The 20,038-nt window shown below is 44.9% G+C and overlaps 1 protein-coding gene across 1 annotated transcript; it reads left to right on the plus strand.

The window, feature by feature from the left end:
* Window positions 1-759: 759 nt before the first annotated feature.
* Window positions 760-19,684, plus strand: NDFIP1 (Nedd4 family interacting protein 1). Its single transcript, XM_075766672.1, has 8 exons — window positions 760-980; window positions 10,965-11,052; window positions 12,221-12,351; window positions 13,286-13,373; window positions 13,555-13,679; window positions 15,533-15,599; window positions 16,211-16,316; window positions 18,660-19,684. Exons 1-7 carry the CDS (start codon window positions 936-938, stop codon window positions 16,312-16,314), a joined length of 648 nt encoding a protein of 215 aa, XP_075622787.1. The 5' UTR covers window positions 760-935; the 3' UTR covers window positions 16,315-16,316; window positions 18,660-19,684.
* Window positions 19,685-20,038: the final 354 nt, after the last annotated feature.

Consider the following 20,038-nt stretch of genomic DNA (forward strand, 5'->3'; position numbering starts at 1 on the left):
CTCTTAACCAATGCAACATTCAACGCAAAAACTCTGAATAAACGAACTTCCATCTCTGCGTGGTTTGCTACGTGTTCTTCTTTTGGAATGAGATTTTGAATCTGCGACGCCATCTGCTTTATGTGCATATGAAAGATCTGACGGTGCTTTCAGAGGAGTTGGCCAACATCTCATGTTTTTGCTTCAGCTGCAGCGCAGCACGTCGCAGGCCTCTTCTCTGCCCGCGCGGACACGTGTCGGCACCACGATGCCGTGTTGGGAAGCAGGATAGGTGATGGCTATCTATGACCAAGGCGAGGCTGACGTGGCTCAGGACAGTGCCGGTTTCTGAGTGTTGGCCCCGGCGGGTCCCCGCTGAGGCGGTGTTGTTTTTCAACGTGGGTTTACATCAATTTTCTCATTCCCTGCGTTTCTTTAGCACTTTCTATGGAAGCTTTCACTGTGAATAATTATACATGAAGCTTCATAATATCCATGTAGTGCACAGAGCTTGTGGGGTTACTTGTGCAGCTCCCACAAACTGCGGGCAGAGGTCACCGGGTCCCCCCGCACCCTGCTCCGGCGGAGGGGGAGCTCCCGTCGGTCCGGAGCTGGGCACGCACGCCTGGCTGCGGCCTGGCCTCGGGCACCCTCCGGGCACCAGCGGAGCCGGCCCGGGGCCACCCTGCCCTGGAGGGCTACCCTCAGGCCCGGGGCGGCTCTCGCTACCGGCAGGACGCGGCCCCTGGCCCGGCCCCCGCGGGCGGGCGGAGCGGGAGGCGGGCGCGACCGAGCGTGACGGGCGGAGGGCGGGAGCGGAGCCCGCAGCGAGGAGCGACCCGGCTGCCGCCGCCTCCGCCTCCGCAGCGCCCGTCGGGAGGCGGCCGGGCAGCACCGCCGCCGAGACCCCCCCCCCCCTCCCCGCCGCCCGCTCGCCCTTCGCCCCGCCGAGCGCCATGGCGGCCGCGGCCGCCGAGCCCAGCAGCGGCCGGTACCAGCAGGTGAGAGGGGTGGCGGGCACTAGAGCGCCGCGGTTCCGTAGGCCGCGACGGGGAGGACGGAGCCCGGGGCCGGGCGGGGACCCGCAGCCCCCGCGTTGTGAGGCCGGGGGCGCTGCTGCCGCCTGCCCCCGCGGCCGTGCCCCAGCGCCCGGGGAGCCGGCTGGCGCCTCCGCCCTGGCCCGAGGCCGCGCGTCTCCCAGGGCGGCGGGCGGGCCTGGGCCTGGGCCTGGGCTGGGCCTGCGGGCCCGGGGTCCGCTGTCCCGCTGCGGCGAAAGGGGGAGAGCGGGGCGGTGACCGGGCCCGGCCTCCGGCGGCAGCAGCGCCCGGGGCGGAGGCCTCGGCTGCCCGCTGAGGCGCGGTGGGCCCCGCCGGCGGCCGGGCTGGGCTTGCGCAGTGGAGCGGTTCCCCGCCGGCTCCGGGGCCGTGCTGTCCCAGGCCTCTCCCCCGGGCTGGGTGTCTGCCCGCTCCCCGGGCCGGCCTCGGCGTGGAGCGCCGGACAGAGCGCGGCGGAGGGGCCGGAGCGACCTTGTGCGCAGGGTGCTGTCCCCGCCGGTCGTGTTCCTCGCTGGCCCCCTGCGATGCTGCAGAGACGCTCCGTGGCCTCTCGGTTCCAGCCCACAGGGCAGCGAACTTGGCGTGGACTCTTACGAGGAGAGAACTTGTTCTGCATTGTCTTGAAATTAACGTTAATTTTATTTCACCTTTTACATGTGCACCCTCTGGCTCAGATTGAAATCCCTGTAAGGTAGAGACTGTCTAAGGACGAGCTCCCTCGTAAATTTGGGGCTGTTCTTCCTTCCCTGTCTCCTGAAGGAGAGGACATGTTTTGCCAGGAGTATCAGCCTCACAGGAAGGGTTGGGGGTCGGTCGGCCCCGCTGTGTGACCCGGCTCCCGCTGGTCCGTGTTGCTGACCTGCAAACGTGGAGAGTTACTTAAAGTAAGGGAGAGAAATCTCTCAAGGCGGTACACAATACCCTCCCGCTTAACGGCAGTTCTTACAAGAAATCACTGTGTTATGACTCTGCCTCGGTAGCATTTTCAATGTGGGTAGCTTTCTCTGTTCAGAATACGAGATGCACTTTTCCCTTGGGATGGGATATTAGTCTCATCATGACAGCTGGAGATGTCTGGTTTTTACATACTAGGAATGTAAAAGTTAAGTAAAACTTAGGCTTTTTTCCGTTCTGTGCAAAACAGATGTGTTCACTTATGAAAACAAATCTCCTTACCCTTGTTCTCAGAAATGGTAGGTACGGATAAGCAGGTCTCTTCGTTAATCGCCTTTCCCATCAGAGTCTTGCCGTTGGTGTTGACCCCAACGAACGTTTTCACAAATGTCTTTTACAAAGGCACCTAGCTTCATGCCTCATTGCCTTGAGCCCGCGGAGATCGGTGACAAAATGTGCTGAAGGACACTATTGCGTTGCTCTTCAGTGACTCCGTACCTGACCGATAAGCACTGTCCTGGTTTCCTTAAAGAGAAATGTGTAAAGCTGTCGTTTCGCCAGATCCTGCTAACACATCCGACAGACACATAGCAGACACGGCTGTTGCTGTAGAGCATAACTCTGCGTGGTACTGCAGAGATTAGGGAGGCAGGCTGCTCCCCAAGGGGTTTATATTGCTGAAGACAAACAGATAATGGAGACCCCATGAAAAGACTGGTGTAGCTGGAGCACAGTATCAGAAACTCGCATACAAATATATCTACTTCTGTGTAGCTCCTTAGAAATTGCTTTTTTCCCTCTCGGCCTCTGCCAGAACCCTGATATTTGTATTGTTGTAAAGTGTGTTGTTGCTGAACTGGCTCCTAATGCTTGTGTGGCTCCAAAAAACCCTGCAAGCTGTGGAACTGAAGATTCAGAGTTGATATTTAGATGAAGAGGACATGAGAGGGTGGGAGAGTCTTTCTAGCATTGAATGTGCCAATTTTTTTTCCGTACATTGAAACTTTCTGTGGGTATGCATGTACAATTAACGAATGTACTATGTGCCAATGGGGAGAGACCTTAGTGAATTGATAACCACAAGGGCTAGAGCTCAATACAGGATCCAGTACGTGGAGGTAGCCTGTAGAAATTCAGAACGAGCTCATTTAATCTTTTAAGTTATTGGATTATGAGGCAGTGGAGAACTGAGAGTATTAAAACTTGATAATTTCTTTGGGGGGTGATAGGGGTAATGCGTTAGTGGAGTTTGTTACGTAGCTGGGCGGTTCCTGTACAGCTGAATGTGATATATTGTCCAAGCGTGTCACGGTCGTGTAACCCATGCTCCGGGAAGTGTTATTGGTGTATTGACCTGTGTGTAGGAGCAGCGCTGTTGAGGTGTGGGCACTAGTTGAATGCGTAAAAAAATATTTGTAGGGTTCCCTGAGTGTGTGTATTTTCAGAAAAAAGGTGATGGTTAATGAAGGTAATCAAAGGACAACAGAAACTGGTAACTGAGTTTGAAACCTGCGTGTTTCTTCTTCCTCCCTGTTCCTTGCCCATGCTGCCTGCCGATGGGGGTGTGTGCTGGGCTGTGCACCCCCAGCAGCTTCCTTTGCTGCAAACTGGCAACCCGTATCTGTTCACTGATACATGCAGTGTTAAAGGGATGTACAATGGCATATGATTTTTTTTTTTAAAGCTAACTTTCTAGCCCTTGTCCTTTGTTCAGGCATTAGATAATCTGATAAAAAATAGCCTGCGATGACGCCTTTGGATGATGTGGCAGTCTGATCTAATATACTGAGGAAGTGAAGCTCGATGAAGAATAAAGCTAAAACTCCAAAGAAAGGATCTCGGCTTCCCCCGGCCCCTTTCCGTCGGGAGCCAGGCAGGGTGACCAGGGCAGCCCGCTGGGTTTGGGTCACACCTCCACCGTGTTGGAGGTGGCATGGGAGATGTCTGGGGGGAAGGAAGGCTGCGGCACGCCCTGGTGTCCTTACTCTGGGCGGTGCTGTGTCCCAAAACGGGACACTGGGAGCCTGTGCTCTTTTAGACTTGCCTTTGGGAACATTATACAGGCATGTTGTTAGGATTAGGTGGCTTAAGGCCATTTGAGTTCACCTCTAGGTTGTGAATTCAGTGGCAGAGCTGTATTTTGTCCTTAGAACAGAAACTAGCCTCCATTCTGAAAAAAACAGCCAGGCTTTTAATAGGTTTATTTACACTGTATGTTAACCAAGGCATGCTTTTACTTGAGGCGTTTGAAAATATATGTGATGTATATGAGTAATGTAAACCCACCTAGAAAATGGTGGGTGTGTTAAATAATGAAGACATATTCCTTTATAAGTGATATTTCTTCCCGTTCCAGTTGTTGAAGGCTTACATGGATCATGAATCATTTCTTAAGGGGAGGTGTCTATGGGAAACATAAGGAAGAAAGGTTTTTCCATTTGTTTGGTTTTCTTTCAGTGAAATTGTAGAAGAAATATATTGCTGAAGATACAATGTGAATACAGTTTAAATCTATGAAGGACCACAGTGCTTACTTAATATCTGGGAAGGCTGGAGTGAAATAGGGGATGTCATTTGCCACTTCGTGCTTACCTTAAGCTTGTATTTAATTTTTCAGTTGAAACAGGCAGGTAGACTGAAAGTAAAATGTGAGAATATACCATATTTTTTAATGTCAGCAGTTAGAATTAGTGATGTCAGTGGCTATTCGTTTCCTTGGTAGTGTGCAGAAGACGTGCTTGCTAAAGATACAGGCAACTGATACGAACGGTAAGGAAATTTCCAGAGCAGGTTGTTTTCACATTTTAATTTTTTTTTTCTTTTTTGTATTCAGACAAGTAGAATGGGAGATGTCCATTGACATAAACCCAGTAAAGATTTAAAACAAAGTTGCAGTGTGAAGTGAGGTCTCTTCTTGCACAGCCACTCTTAGGTTGTGCTGCAGCTGAGAGGGCCGCACGCTGTGTCTGAAGCTGATGGCCAGCCCCGTCTGTGTTCAGGCGGCTGAAGTCTGCTTTGTTCTGTAGGCAACGCTACATGTCAGGTGAGTTTGCAAGGTTTTAGTGATTCTGTGTGAAAAAGTAATTATAAAATTAAAACACATTCCATCTCTAAACCTCAAAGGACTTGGGAAAGGCAGTGCAACAGTAGTAGTCCAGTATCATCACGTAGCTCATGAAAATAGCCTTGCATGCAAACTTTTAAAAAAAAATTCTCTCTGGTATCAGGATTGTGTTGGACTCTTAGTTGGGCTTCTTTGGTGGCTTCGGGACATGGTGTAGTAGACCTGGTGGTGTTGGGTTGACGGTTGGACTTGATGATCTTAAAGGTCTTTTCCAAGCTTGAGATTCTGTGATTCTTTTCCCTCCTCACTACAATCAGTGGGGCTCAGTAACCCCGTCTGGGAAGCAGATCTAGGAACCGTCCCTCAGGCCTTTGGGTTGTGAAGTGGCTCGCAGGGGACGTAGCACCTCTTTATGTGGGCTTGGCATCGCCTTTTAAAAGGAGCCATACTGAAAGCAAGTTGCAAAAGGTTTGTGTGTGTGTAATTAATTCTTTGTCATTGCAATTAACAAGAAATATTCAATATTAAGATGTATCCATCCGTTCTGTTTCTGCCTCTTGTGAAATATCTAAATTTGATATATGGAGGCACAATGGGATTTTTTTTTTTTCAGGGAAGATACTCAACATTGTTCATATGACAAAAAAATGTGATATTTTAAAATGCTTAAAATATCTGGAATTCTTTCTGTGATGTCTTAGTGTCTGGAAAAAAGGTTAATGTGATCCTAAATGTTATGGTAAAGCCTTATGCTTTGTTAAGTGTTTGAAATTTAATTACAGCTATCTAAGATTAAAACCTACTTCTTCTGTGTTAAGACCTTGAACACTCAAACCTAAGGACAATCTGTAGGCACAGGTTTGTGCTGGCCCAAATGCTTGCTTACAGTCTAGCCAGACCAGTATAATTCCCCGTTTGAACAGAGCTGAGGGAATGAGATCAGCGTGTTTCCCCGGACCGAGGTGTATTTCCATGTTGTCAGGCCACTAACTGCAGTGAGTCAGTGAAGAACAACATCCTCGTGAGCACGGGCTGTGTTTTGATGGACAGAAAGCTGGTTTGATTTGTGTTTATACCTTGGTAGCTGGGAGGGTCACTGCAAACCTGCCCTTCAGGCGGATGCTCCCACTGGTTTCTGACCCTTGCTCCGTACATCCCCCTGCGTGGGTGCAGCTGTGTGCTTGCTTCGTGCAGGGAGGGGGGAAAAAAAAAAAAAGGCATTTTTGGGGAGGAGGAGTGGAGGCACGGTTTTCAGTCCTTTATTAAACCAAAGGAGTAGCTCAGGTTGGCAGAGACCTCGGGAGGTCGCTCCCCAGAGCTGGGCTGTGCTCAGGGCCCTGGGGAGAATCAGTTCCCCAGCGTGAGGCTTGGGCAGCAGCACGGAGCATCGGCATCTCCTGGTGCGGGGAGAAGGCAGCGGAGGGGTTGCTTAGACAGCGCAACTGCCAAGCGTGTCACCTGGGAGCCGTGCCAGCCGGAGCGCAGGTACCGGTGTCAGACACGCCGTTCAGGGCTGTCACTCTCCTTCGGTTAAATGAGCTGGAAGTGCCTACGGTAGAAAACAGTTATTTGCTCATCAAGGAGAGGGCTGATGCACGTGGGTTGACTTGTCTAATAGCTTATCATTATTCCTGCTGATTAATAAGGTGATATTAAGTGATAGGAATCTGCAACAGCATTGGGCAAAAGTCAGGATTTCGAATCAGAGTACGTTTAAAGTGAAGTGTAAGTCAATAAAAATGATTCTCCTCTGCTTTGGAGTTGGCAGAAGCTTCATTTGCTTCCAAAAGGCCAGAGATCTGGAAGAAGGGAAGTAAGGAGTGTTGTAATGGGAGTGAAGTGTAACCTTTTTGTGGGCAGGCTGTTGCCTTGCTGGAGTACTCTCAATTTTAGTAGTGATACGCTTTTTTTTAATTTTATTTTTTTTTTTTTACATTTGGCTTGCAAAGGTTATGATTTTTTCATTGTTCTGAAAAAATAAATCCTATCGCCTTTTAAAAAAATATTGATTCTCTTTCTGTCATTAGCCTAAATGTCCACCTTTTTGAAAACTCACAGAAACCATAGTAACAACAAAAATGAGATCTGATTAGAGTTATCTTCATTGCAGGATTCCTGTGGGATTTCTGTGCAGTTCTGCCTTGCATGCCAGAACATAAAATAAGAACTGAAAAGCAGTAAACAGTCATGATATGTGGCTGACTTAATATATTACTGATGGTACATTGCTAAGGTGAAGCTTGGAGTAATCCTGAGTTAGGATAAAAAAATATTTGCATGTAGCCTAAGGACTCAGGGCAAGGGGAGGTTAAAAAAAAAAGATCCGAAACTATGCCAAGTTTAGAAAATTTGGAGGAATTAACAAGTATCTTCAGTGGAAATGTTTTCTTCAAAGTTGACCTGGAAATCTTTCAAAACATTTTGTAAGTTTTGAACTCTGTGCTACTGTGCTGTGTTTCACGTGATGTGTCTCAAGCAGGGGGAAGTGGCAGAGGCGATGTCTTGCTCAGAGGCAAGCTTGTGGTGGTGTTTTTTTGAAAATAAATGTCTCTGGGCCTCACTCCGTTCTGCCAGGCAACTTTCCATTGTTTTAGTAATCTGGTGAAAAAATCACAGCCAAACTTTTGTTTGAATACCTGTGTGCATTGTTGTAAAGACACAGTTTTTAATGCCACAAAAATACAAGCTAAAATCCGTCAGTGAATCAAAGACAGAATACCCCACAGCCTCAGCAAAACAGGCTGAAGCCAAACACAGCTTTAATCAGGTTCTCCGGGTTCCGAAGACCCTCAGCAGCGGCGCAAGGGGGAACTGCCCGAGTAGCGCAGCCTTCCTCCTCCTGCGTCCCCTTCCTCATCCTGTACCGGTGCTGTGCAGGGCAGCTGGAACAGGCAGGGCGAGCGCAGCGCAGAACCGCGGGGCCGTGCGAGGCCTGATGACTCATTCTTCCTGTCACATGAACCCTTTCTGCTTTGCTAATAAGCACTTAGTTGAATTTTAGATGCCTGGAATCATTAAAAAGGCTGGAAGGCATTTGTGTACCTTGTCCATTAGAAGAAAAATCTGTTTTCTATAACTGTATACCTCCAACAGCCTCTAGCTCAACTTTAAAAAGTAACTAAGCTTTTTGTGGTACTACCTGAATTGCAGTGGTTTGAAGCTAGCAGTAAGTTCAGCTTGCTTTCTCCCACATGAGGCAGTTGTAAGAATATGAGTTTCTTTTTACTAGTGAAAGAAGAACATGGTAAGAATTCCAGCGGTAGGAATTAAAAGAGGATGCAGAGAGTTGAGTGTAATATTATCTCATCTCTTGCAGCGTTGTCACATCCAGTGCTTTCCTTGCCCCCTCCTTGGTGATTGTACTTTTAGGTTGGATATATCTTCTTTCGTACGGACCTCAGGGGTTTCGTTTCTGCCCCCCTCCCCGCTAGGAGAGCAGTAATGCAGGGCATGCGGTATCCAGGGAGTGACCCCAGCATGTCGGAGCCTTTTCCCCTTGGCTTATAGGGTCCTGCATAGGTAGAGGGAAAAAAAGCAGAGAAGTGTTGAATTTTCATGCATAGACTAAAAATAAGCATGGTGGAGCATTTTCTGAGAATTCATAGACTACAGAGCTGAGAGAGACTGAATCAGCTAGTTTACAGGATCATCCCTTAGCTTGCCCCTCTCATGCTGTGTGCAGCATGAGAATTGAATTTCTGCAGCAGTGCTCGCTTTTAATTTTTTTAAGCTTATTTTAATAGGCAATTACTTCATAAGTTAGTTTGCATTTTCTTCTAATGACTGAACACTATGGGGTTTGTAAAATAAGGCATTTTTGTTTCTTGGTTAGGGCGCATGCTGAGTTAGCTGGTTTGAAAAAGATGAAGATGCATTGGTGGTGTAGGAGCTGCTGCAGCTTATCGTGTTAATTGCTTGGCGCCTGGAGGCTAATTAAAGCAGCAGCCACGGAGGCAGGTATCTGCCACCTCCACCCTGTGTACCCCGCGGCCTCGCTCGTGGGGCGCAGCGAGGGGTTGGCTGGTGCGTCTGCGCCAGGAGGTGCTCTGGCTGTAATACAGATTAAATTTTCATCCGGATCACTTAATTTCTCCTTCTTCAAGGAAGTGGTTCAGCTTTGTGCCACGTGGGGAGTTCTTACCCAGAAAGTTTGAGGCTGACCAGCTCCCTCTTTTTCCACCTCTCTTGTCTCATGAATGTGAACGAGGAGAGGATGGAGGCTGGCTGTTAGAGCAGCAAGGTGATCCTCATCTGATGGCGAAACAAGAGTCCTGTTTCTGTGATGGTCTGTTGTTTGGGTACAGCTGTTGGGTGACAGTGTTGCTGAATTTCTTCCAGTGCTTCCCAGGGTCATTTCTTTCCCTTTCCCCCTCTCGGTCGACCCTTTGGACCTGCCAGCAGAGCTGCTCATGTCACCGCCTGCTAACCCGAGTCCTTTAAACTCCTTTAACAGCAGGTGTGTTTAAAATCTTTGTGACATATCTGGCGCAGGGAGCTGTGACACACCAGCTATGCCGGCAGCCTTCACGCCGAGGAGGTGGAAAGCCAGCGGGGATGTTGTGCCTGGCCGCAGCGCAGGGAACAACTGACTTGCAGGTACTCATCCTGTGCATGCTCGTGGTTGTGCAGCTGACGGAGGTGTGCGGCTGTCCAGTTAATGGCAGAGAAAATGAAACAATCCACGCTCTTCTCAGCAAGCTTGTAGGACTTGGCTGTCTCACAGTTCAGACATGCAGCTGTGGTTTGGATGCAAACATCCGATGAATTGCGCTTAAAACAGCTGAAAAAGTTTTAGCTTTGACTTTCACGGAGGACATGGATGTGGTACAATCTTAGGCAGCACAAGGAAGAAAAACCCAAGGCACGAAACAGTTTTATAGAAAACAAGACCTTCATTTAGAAGTGTGAGCTGATTTGGTTTTTTGGTTTTTGTTTGGTTTTTTCTTTCCTGATAAAACGTACAAGTTAAACAAGAACATATCCCCACCCCCCCTGCAGTAAATGCTTCGGAAGCATTTGAATGGTAACATGTCTCTCCAAAGAAAAGCAAGCAAACTATCATGGATGTCCTCAAGAGTATTAGCATGGGTGTGCAGGAGGGATAGTGCAAGTTGTTAAGGAAGAAGTTGCAAGGTTGCTGCTGTTTCGTGGTAATTACAAAAGAGGGTAGTACCTCTGTGTTCAGGCAGGTGGTTCAGTCCCAAGGTGCTTTTTTTTTTGAAATGAGTTGTCTTTCTGTGTAAAACCTCAGCTTCTTTGTTCATGAGATGATGAGAAATGGAAAGAAGAAAAAAAATTAGATGGCAACCGATTGGTAAATTCCTTTCTGGTGCGTTTTGCTTTGAATGCTTCTGGGCTAGCATTGTCAGCTTGTCTGATCAAAGCCTGCATTTGCGTACCTGCTTCATGCAAGTGACACTCTGTATTTGATAAGCGGTATGGTTATTTATACAGTCTGTGGGAAGCACAGTGCACAAAATAAACTGTCTCCTTTTCAGTCATGCAGTGTGAAAGGTTGAAGGGAAATGGCAAGATTCATACTTATATGTATCATTATGTAAGGTGACGTGAAAAATCCCTTCCATAGCAGAGCCACAGGCAGCAATGGAGTCTTTTGTTGGGTATCTCGTGGTATTTCTTCGACTAAAACAGATGCAACTGCAGCTCCTAAGCAGTGTGGGCTGAGGAAGTGCTAGGGAAATGGAAAGGTACTGAAAAGATACATGCTGTGCTTTGTCGAAGTCCAGGTGTGTGAGGATTCCATTAAAAAACCACATTAAAACTGAGATGGCATATTGATCATTTCAAGTGGGAGCGCTTCGGAGTGAAGCTGAGCAGCTGCTTGAGTGCCCCATGATGCCACAGAACAGTCTTCTTCCAGAAGAGTCTGCCGGGTGCAATTAAAACTCCAGGGATAATTTCATAGAACTCCAGCAACCCCGTTAACCCCTCTTGTGTGTGGGTCTGTTCAGCTGCAGAATGAAGAGGAGCCAGGTGAGACTGCCCCGGTGGTGAATGATGCCCCTCCGCCTTACAGCAGCATTTCTGCGGAGAATACAGGTAAATTTAACCGAAAGGAAATAGCTAGGTTTGCTCTCCTTTCTTACCTCCGTAAGCGTTCTCCTTATTGATGGATGGCATTGCAGCATCCCTACTAAGGCTGCAGAGGACCAGAATTGATCCAGAGAAACTGCCGTTACTTGTGGTTTAGAAGATGCGTTTTGGCTACGTTCATCTGATGTCATCCCATCAAATGGTGTTCAAGTTGCATTTCACAATGTTCTTAATAGATTGAAGACAGTTAAAATCAAAGTGCTATGAGGATTTGTGGTTCCCCTCTTATTATTTGCCATTTGGACGATGCTGTGCTCCTTCCAAAAAGGACTTGTTACTTAAAAGGTACTAAAGAATTCACTCTTCCTGCAGCTTTCAATAACTAAGGACTTGGTCATAAGGATTATACTTCTGATTCATCGTACTGTCATGTTGCTAATAGCTTTAGCAAAACAGCTTGGTTTGTATTGGTTATGCATTGGAGTATTTTGGCTTAGGTAAATCATCTCATTTTTTTTCCTCTGGAACTTTTATAGTCAATTGTCCAAATAAGATTGTGAATCAAATGCAACATGCTGTCAGTCTCTCAACCAGCCAGCTAGCTTTGGGTAGAAGCTTGAATACAGTTTCTCAAGCTACCTAGCGAGTATCCTGCCTTGGCACACCAACTGTAAAGGTGTCCCGTTAGTTCTGGTTCCTTAGTGTGTCTGAGTGACTGGGGCTCAGAAATGCTATGTTTGATTTTTGTTTCAGTCCCTTTCCCCTCCATCAGAAAACAATTTGGAGTCTCACTCTGGAAAAATTGGTCACCAGTGGCCTAAGGCGTGCAGTGATCCTTCTTTGACTCACTCAAACCACTTGAATTTGAAAATATGACTACTTCTGTTTACTGAAGTCAGGAGAGACACAGCATGTATCATTGTTTTAAAAATAAACACAGCCAGGCGTGTTAAAGTAGTGTGCTGCGTATTACTTTATAGTAGATAAGGTGCTCCCGTGTTTTTTTACTTTCTGTTTCGGGATGGCAAGAGGCTAGAAGGGAGGGGACAGGAGGGGAGGCTTCAGCATTCTGGGGTATCGGGGTCTTTGGAAGTCACCTGGAACGCTTCTCATTCCCAACACGGTGTTCTTGAGGAACTGACAAGTTACCTTCTCTATAACTTTTTTTTTGCAGCTTATTTTGACTACAAGGATGAGTCAGGATTTCCTAAGCCTCCATCTTACAACGTGGCCACAACACTGCCTAGTTACGATGAGGCAGAGAGAACCAAGGCTGAAGCCACAATTCCCTTGGTTCCTGGAAGAGTGAGTACACTTGGCTGGCTCTGTGTGTGTCCTTCACATTTCTTGTGTAGAATTTCTGGTTGAACTCCTGGCGATCAAGTATCGTTTCTTCTTCTTTTTTTATTTATTTTTTTTTTAAGCTTTCTGGGGTGGTGATATCACACACTCCCAAGAGTTCTGTGGCTAATTTTGTTTTTTTTTTTTTTTTTTAAATTTTCCTCTGGGCAGCTATGATGATGTAAGACATCTCAGTAATGCCAGCATGTGCTATCCAGATTACTTTGGCAAGCTGACAGAGGCACTGTACTGTATCCGTGTGCACTGTCACTGGATTTTTTTTTTTTTTTTTTTAAAGATTTAGGATTAATTGTTCAGCCATCTAGGATATCTACCCTTGATACTCCTGCTGCTTACTTAGTTGATTTTTCCAGAGGTCAGTGTGGCTGATACAAGGATGATAAAACAATTCTGTCAGAATAATTTTTTTTTCATTTTTTATTTCTTTTTGGTTTTTTCCAGTATTATTTCTTGTTCAACGTCTTCCTCCACCCCTGCTAGCATCAGATGTCCACTGCTTGTTATACTTCTTCATAAACCCAAATTCCTTGCTGAGATGATAAGTTTAATTTTTTTATGAGTAGGGGAATCCTTTACAGTGAGAACAAGAACTTGCTGGATCTGGTCTATATTAAAAAAAATATACTGCCAGTGATTTCATATTTCATGCCCTGCATCAACTCAGGATGAGAAGCAGGAATTTCTCCTGCTTGCATTTGTAGCCTTTTGAGATTAAATGTAAACAAAGCCTTTTGTATCCCTCTGTTCTACACTGCTTTTTTTGAGGGCTGTACAATTTGCTGGCCCGCTCTTGAAGAGCCACATGCGGAATTGGGATTGCTGTGTGGACTGGACTGACTTAAATCCACCCCCCATCTTGTCTCCTTCTGGTTTGCAGGATGATGATTTTGTGACACGGGATGACTTTGATGACACCGACCAGCTGAGGATAGGAAATGATGGCATTTTCATGCTAACATTCTTCAGTAAGTACTTGGTGGAACTTAGCTTTTTCTCAGGCAGTGACCCAAAATAGCTAGAGTTATTTTCACACTTAGGTTTGCACCAGGAAAAACCTGTGTGCAAAGGTTGTATGGTTGGGGTTTTTTTTTTTCCCCTGGGAATATAAAGAGGGCTTGACCTGCTGCTTTTGTCCTGCTTTCTCAGTGGCATTCCTCTTCAACTGGATTGGATTTTTCCTGTCTTTCTGTCTGACTACTTCAGCTGCAGGACGATATGGGGCCATTTCTGGCTTTGGTCTGTCTCTTATTAAGTGGATCCTTATTGTCAGGGTAAGTTGTGTAGTGCAAACCCACGTACATAGACAATGGTACTCTTTTTCTGTAGCTCGTTTTTATCTCACACTGAAGTTAGTTATAAATTTAGCTTTTTATAACAAAAGAGATTTTAAGCCCCTTATTCTCTGAGAACAGTTTTTCATCATTCTGTCCTGTTTATATGTTGGAATTATTATTGTAACAAAAGAGAATAAAGATTGTATATCCAAGTATGGCTTCCTCTGACAGAGCCACTGTACTGGATCAAAGTGTGTTTGTGTGTTGAGCAGTAACAATGATCTGATCTTTGTAAAACATTAATACAGATACAGCACAGGGATGTTTCTGTCCAGTATGATGTTCCTTAGGTGCTCCTCTGAAAAAAAAATAAAATTATTTCAAATGTGGGATAGCCGATGAGGAGATGCAAATAGGGACATAAAAATTAGGAGGTGTGAGGTTTGCTTTTCGCTGGAGGAAGAAGAGGCAGCCACGGCTTTGTCACACGGATGGGAGAAGCCCGCTGGTGCCCTCTGGTGCGACATGCCTGCGGCACAGGCAGGAGGGGATCAGGAGGAAGCGTGCTTTTCCGTTTTGTTTTATTTCCGTATAAACTCTGGGTATATCCAGACTGTTAAAACATCCACCGTGCTCCCCTCCACCAGATCGCACAGAGAGAGGAAGGGGATGATTGATCAGAACTGGTTTGTGTTATGGGAACCTGGATACGAAGGTCTGCCTACGGAAGCAAGAAAGGCTGACCTAGTATTTTTAAAACTTGGAGGGGGGGGGAAGAAAGAGAAATCTTTCTGGAGAAGAAAAAAAAAAAAGGATATAGATGTGCAGATGCTGGCAGGAATGGGGAAAAAAAAAAGGTCAAACTATTTAACTGTTTTGTGGAGGGACTGTGAGAAAATACCAGAAAAGCTTTATTTGGAGCCCATGAAAAGGTGGTGTCCATGAAAATGGCCTGCAGACATCCCAGGCCAAAGTTTGAATTTCAAGCAAAAAATCTCATTAGCTGTGCATAAGTAGAAGTGGAGAGCGTTAGTGTTAGGGCTGTCACTTCATACCTAATCTCTTTGGGCTAGGAACTGTAATTTGTAAATACAGTATCTGTTAACTTTTTCTGTTGAAAGTTAAGACTTTTGGGGTCATCTTGTAACAGTGGTGTTAAGAACTATTTGCTGGATTAAGTGGTATAATAGAAACAGGTGACCTTAACTGTGATTTTGATTTAAACTCTGATAGCAAGCTTACCTTTTGTTAGGTGTTTAAACTTGACTAGAATGAAAACAAAAAAATTACACTGTATTTACCACTGACATAGTGAACTTCAGTGCTCTAATGGCATCGGTGCCTTTCATTCAATAGGCAGTAATTTTCCCAAGAGAAAATCTTGTTAGAGGGCTCCACAGATCTGGGATTTCTTTTTCAACTGTACATTTGTTTGCTATACTATCCAGCCTTACAGTATAATTAACGTGATGCACTGCTGCGAACCTGGTCTTCCCTTCCAGAAACTACAGCTGTGGAAAATGGAATATTTGCCCAGTAGTGTCTTTCTGCTCCACTGATTGCAAGAGTTTATGGCTGGTTATTGAATCTGTTCCATTCCCCTTGGTTAGAGTTAGTCTGATGCGTGTAGAAAAACCTTAAATAAAAGTTTGTGGCGGTAGCTTGTTCCCTGCAGTCTGTGCAGTTGAGGAAATGTGGCATTCTATAACCTCTCTTGTATGCAGCGAGCTTGATCTGGTTACTGCTGAAATTGGTAAGAATGGATTTGGGTTCAGAAACTTCCACGTGCTCTAACTTGTATCTTTTTTTAATTTTTTTTTTTTTTTTTTTTTTTTTTTTTTTTTTTTTAGTTCTCCACCTATTTTCCTGGTTACTTTGATGGCCAGTATTGGCTTTGGTGGGTCTTCCTTGTACTAGGTGAGTGTTTCTGGTGGGGGGGGGAAGAGGGAATGCATGCTTAAAATCTCTGTAAAGTGCATTTAGGGATTTTGTGAGCATAGCTTTACTGGCTATTAAAATATGTGTGAATAGATGTGAAACAGAAATGTAACCCTCGTAGTACTCCTCCTCTTCCTGAATGCCTGCTAGGTTTTAAAGGTACACATAAACGCTGTCCTCGTGTTGTCATTTCTTGGGGGCAGCATCCTATTGATCATCCAGAAGAAGTACACAAGAGAACAATGCTGGTCTTCATAGTAACTGATGTTGTATCTGTTCTTCTGTCTTAAGTGGAAGAGTGGGTGGTGGTCCTTCTTTTTTTCTTTTCTTTTTCCTCCTTTGGAAGTGACTGGATCTCGTTTGGAGTCAAAAGTTTTGTGATTGCCTAAGGAAAGTTTGGTTTTGAGATTGCCTGAAATTGAAAGATTAGATGTCATTGATGGGAAAAAAAAAATCTTGTATTTAATCAGCTGTTGTGCATCCCAGTGACTTAGGTCCCTCTGTACAAGTAACAGTGAGTTGAACTGCTCCATCTGTGATTGAAGAAGCAACACTTGTGTTAACTGGAGAAATATGTTTCTTCCATCTAGGTTTTCTGCTCTTTCTCAGAGGATTTATTAATTATGCAAAGGTTAGGAAGATGCCAGATACTTTTTCCACTCTCCCCAGAACCAGAGTTCTCTTTATTTACTAAAGGTAAACTTTCTGCTTTCCTGAATTTGTTCTGTTTTGTTTTTAACTCTATTTAATGACCCTTTTAGGCTAGACTTATCTTTGCTTGAATATTTTTAGAACATGAGGCAGCAGAAAACAGTCATTTCTTGGTATCTCATACGCAGTTCCTGTTTCTACAGAGTCCAGACCGACTTGGTGGGGAGCGGAGGAATACTTGACATTTCTTCCTGAGTTTTTGCTTTGAGGAATTGTATATTCATTAGATTCCATTACTTGAATTGTAAGAACAAAATCTCTGCCCCTTGGTATTGCACTGCATTTGGCAAGTGTGTCTTTCAGAATAAATCACATGTCCGAAACATGAGTAAAGGTTACAAAACGTTGTTAGAAGACGGTGCCGGTATCTTTGGCTTACGTCCCAGAAAGAACAATTTGTCTGAATTTTGCATGCTGTTTGAATTTTCTGCCAAGTTCCTGAAGAAATTAAACTCTTGCACACCTTTGCTCTTTGAAAACTCCTCCCACATACTTGAGCACACTGCCTGAACATCTTTCCAAAACCTTAATGCCTAAAAGTCTCTCCCTTTAAGGCTGAACCTTAACACTGCTGCCTTCTTAATGGCACTTTCAAGAAGGAGGCTTAAGTAGTTGAACCCTTCTGGCATGATTTCCTGCTTAGGCAGATAATGGCCTTGCATTAACTGTCCCTCCCCGAGGGGAAGGAAATCCTGTAATAGGTTGCTTCCCAGATGGTGAGTGCAATGTGATGCTCCCTTTAGAAATACCATAATAACACTAGATTTCCCCAAGACAGGGTTGGGGCAAGTGCAGCTGGGACAGTGGTATAAAGAAACCAAACAAACCCCAGCTTGAAATTGGGGGTTGTTAAATTGTGCAGATTTTAAAACTGAGGCTCGATTTTCCAAATGTGCTTTCCTTTTATTAGAAACAGCAAATTGTGTAAGATTCTGCTTCATTTCTAGTCTGTAATGAGAACGTGCTACACAAAACAGTCATTGTGGAGTGTTTTCCAGCTTGAGTTTTCCACTGGTGATAGTGTGTAAAAATAGTTGTCAATTTATTTAAGTGTTTCAGTTGTGTTTAACAAAGTTATGGTTTATGACCTCCTCCAGTATTTGTAATATCCTCTCAGATTCCTGCTGAGTCACCAGAGGGTTTATTTCCCCCACTTGTATGGTCACGTAGTGCGAGCGTTTAAGCGTCAGCTTCATCATCAGTAGTTCGTTCTCACTGAACGTGGTTTTTTTTTTTTTTTAATTTTACTTCTTTACTGAAACTTAATTTTTTCATTTATTAAAGGAACTGTGTGGTTTCTTGTTGCACAGGCTTTTCCTATGTTCGGAATTTGAAATTAAAATTTTAGAAACCTCGCTTGACTCCTTGCTTGTGAGGATGGAGGTGTAGAGTTGTTTTTAAATTTTAATTTATTTGTTTGTTTATTTTTTGGTCATTTTGGAGCTTTCAGAAAGCCCTTTCTCTTTTAGATATATTGAGATAAATGTCCAGAATAATTTCTAAATATTACAACTTTGACACTTCCCCTGAAAATAAATCTTTAATCCTAAATTCCGAGCAGGGAAACCACAAAAGACTTGGATTTTCAGTCTATTATTGTTCTTAAGATTAGATTTCCTCTGCAGGGCATAATGAAAAGGGCATGGTGAATGTTTATTTTCGTTTTAGAGCAGGGATAATTTTTAGGAAATTAGGAGGGGAGGAAGAGAGGAATAATTAGTGCAAATCAGAAAATAATAGCTGGTGAAAACGGATCTAATCGAAAGCTTGGTGTTTACTGTTCAATCTGCGTGCGCTAGTAAAGGGCATTACCCGTGGTAGCATCTTAGGAGAGCACATCCACAAGCACGACAAGTAACGACTGTACGACAAGTAACGACTGTACGAGGAGTGCCGGTGTTTCGGTTGGATCTCAGGTTGACACAGCTCTGTCCAGCACGGCTGGAACAGGCAGCTTGTGAGGGCGAGCCGCTTGATGTCAAGAGACAAAACTCACAGTCGTCCTGGGCGGGCGCAGCAGCTAAAGACTGAGTCACTTTTTGTTCTCGTAGTGCAGGTGCAGTGTGATTTCGTACACCTTATGTTTTTACGCCAGTGTTCCTAGGAGCATTGTCTGACTTGGTGTCTGTTTCCCCCTAAGGAATTTTAACTCTTCGGAGCTGTAAAACATGCACAAAACTACTGAGTGTTTTGCTAGAGTCACGTCATTGTGTACCGAGATACTTCACAAGCCTTTAGACATCCTGCTCTCTTTGTGAGCTACATCCTTCTGTAATCCAAAATAACAATCTAACTATAGTTTCAATATTCAATATCCTTCTCCGACAGATGTTTTCTGGCAAATGTCTTCCTGCGTTAGTGAATTCTCCCTCAAGAAGCAGCAGGACACCTGCAGGAAGTGAATCAAGACTCTGGAGCAGAAGAAAAAAGAATCACCTGCTTTAAAATAAGGAAATAAATAAAAGTACTGTTGGAAATAAAAAAAAAAAAGGCATTTCTTTCTATTTGTTTCTAGGTGTAAAATTTTAATAATTAATGCAGAATTCTGTAATCATTGAATCATTAGTGGCTAATGTTTGAAAAAGCTATTGCAGTCGAGTCTGTGACGTGCTAATAAAGCCTTATATCGATAGTTTCTGTAGTGATTTCGGTAGCATGAGCCCTGCCCCTGGAGCCAGCAGGGGACAGGCTTGCTTTATTTCCTCCTCCGTCCTGGGAGCGGGTTTGGGCTCTGGTCTGTCCTGCACAGCCTGCGAAAAGCCGGCGGCCCGAAGGGATGACTCAAAAGTCGGAGTGACGGCAGTGACGGCATTGCCGTGTCGCACACCCTGCTGCTCCCATCCTGCAGCTGAACGGAGAAAGGGGTCGGTGCGGTGCAGGTTCTCGAGGTGTGATTGGGAGAGAGTATTGTGTTAAAAGTGGCACAAGTATTAATTTCTTTTTAATAGTCTGTATTCTCAATGTTGTAGTATACTTTACTTTCATACTACCTACTTTTTGGACTATATAGGGATTTACGCGGTACACATTGGTAGTGTAAAAATGAAAGATCACCTTGCAACTTTGTATAAAAAATTACCTTGCAAAACAAAGGCTTTTTTTTTTTTTTTTTTCCTTCCCCCCCCCCCCCCCCCCCCCCCCCCCCCTTTGGCTTGGGACTTTTGGGACATTTCCTGACATATACCTGTAATTCTTGCTTTTATAATTTGTGTTAGCAGAGACTATGATGCGTTATAAATGTAGATTTAATGTGCACTTTTGTGCTTTCTGCCAAGTGGTAATTCACTTTGGAGTTTTACTATGTTAAAACTGTAAATACAGCAGAACATTAATAAATGTCACTTATGTAGCAATTTTTGCTGTAGAACAGTGTTTATTTTAGTTTTGCTGCTTTATTGCACTGCGTTATTGATTACAAATGTAGATTAGCTGTGGGAATTTCATGACTTTTCCATAGAAGGTGTAACACAAGTCTCCAAGGTGTCTGTCTCCCTTTTTGTAACCAGGTTTTGGAGCCCAAGACAGACTGTAGTGCCAGCCAGTTTTGGGGGGGCATGCTGGGTTTTTCTTAGCCTCACGTACATAACTTATGTGCCTCGCGAAACGGTTTGCTCGTGGTTTTGGTTTGGCCGATCTTCCCGAATGTATAGTCCTCACAAACAAGCAGTGGGGCTGACGAAGATAGATGGAACTTAGACAGAAACTTC

The sequence above is a fragment of the Balearica regulorum genome, chromosome 14, assembly GCF_011004875.1.
Source record: "Balearica regulorum gibbericeps isolate bBalReg1 chromosome 14, bBalReg1.pri, whole genome shotgun sequence".
Taxonomy (NCBI): domain Eukaryota; kingdom Metazoa; phylum Chordata; class Aves; order Gruiformes; family Gruidae; genus Balearica; species Balearica regulorum.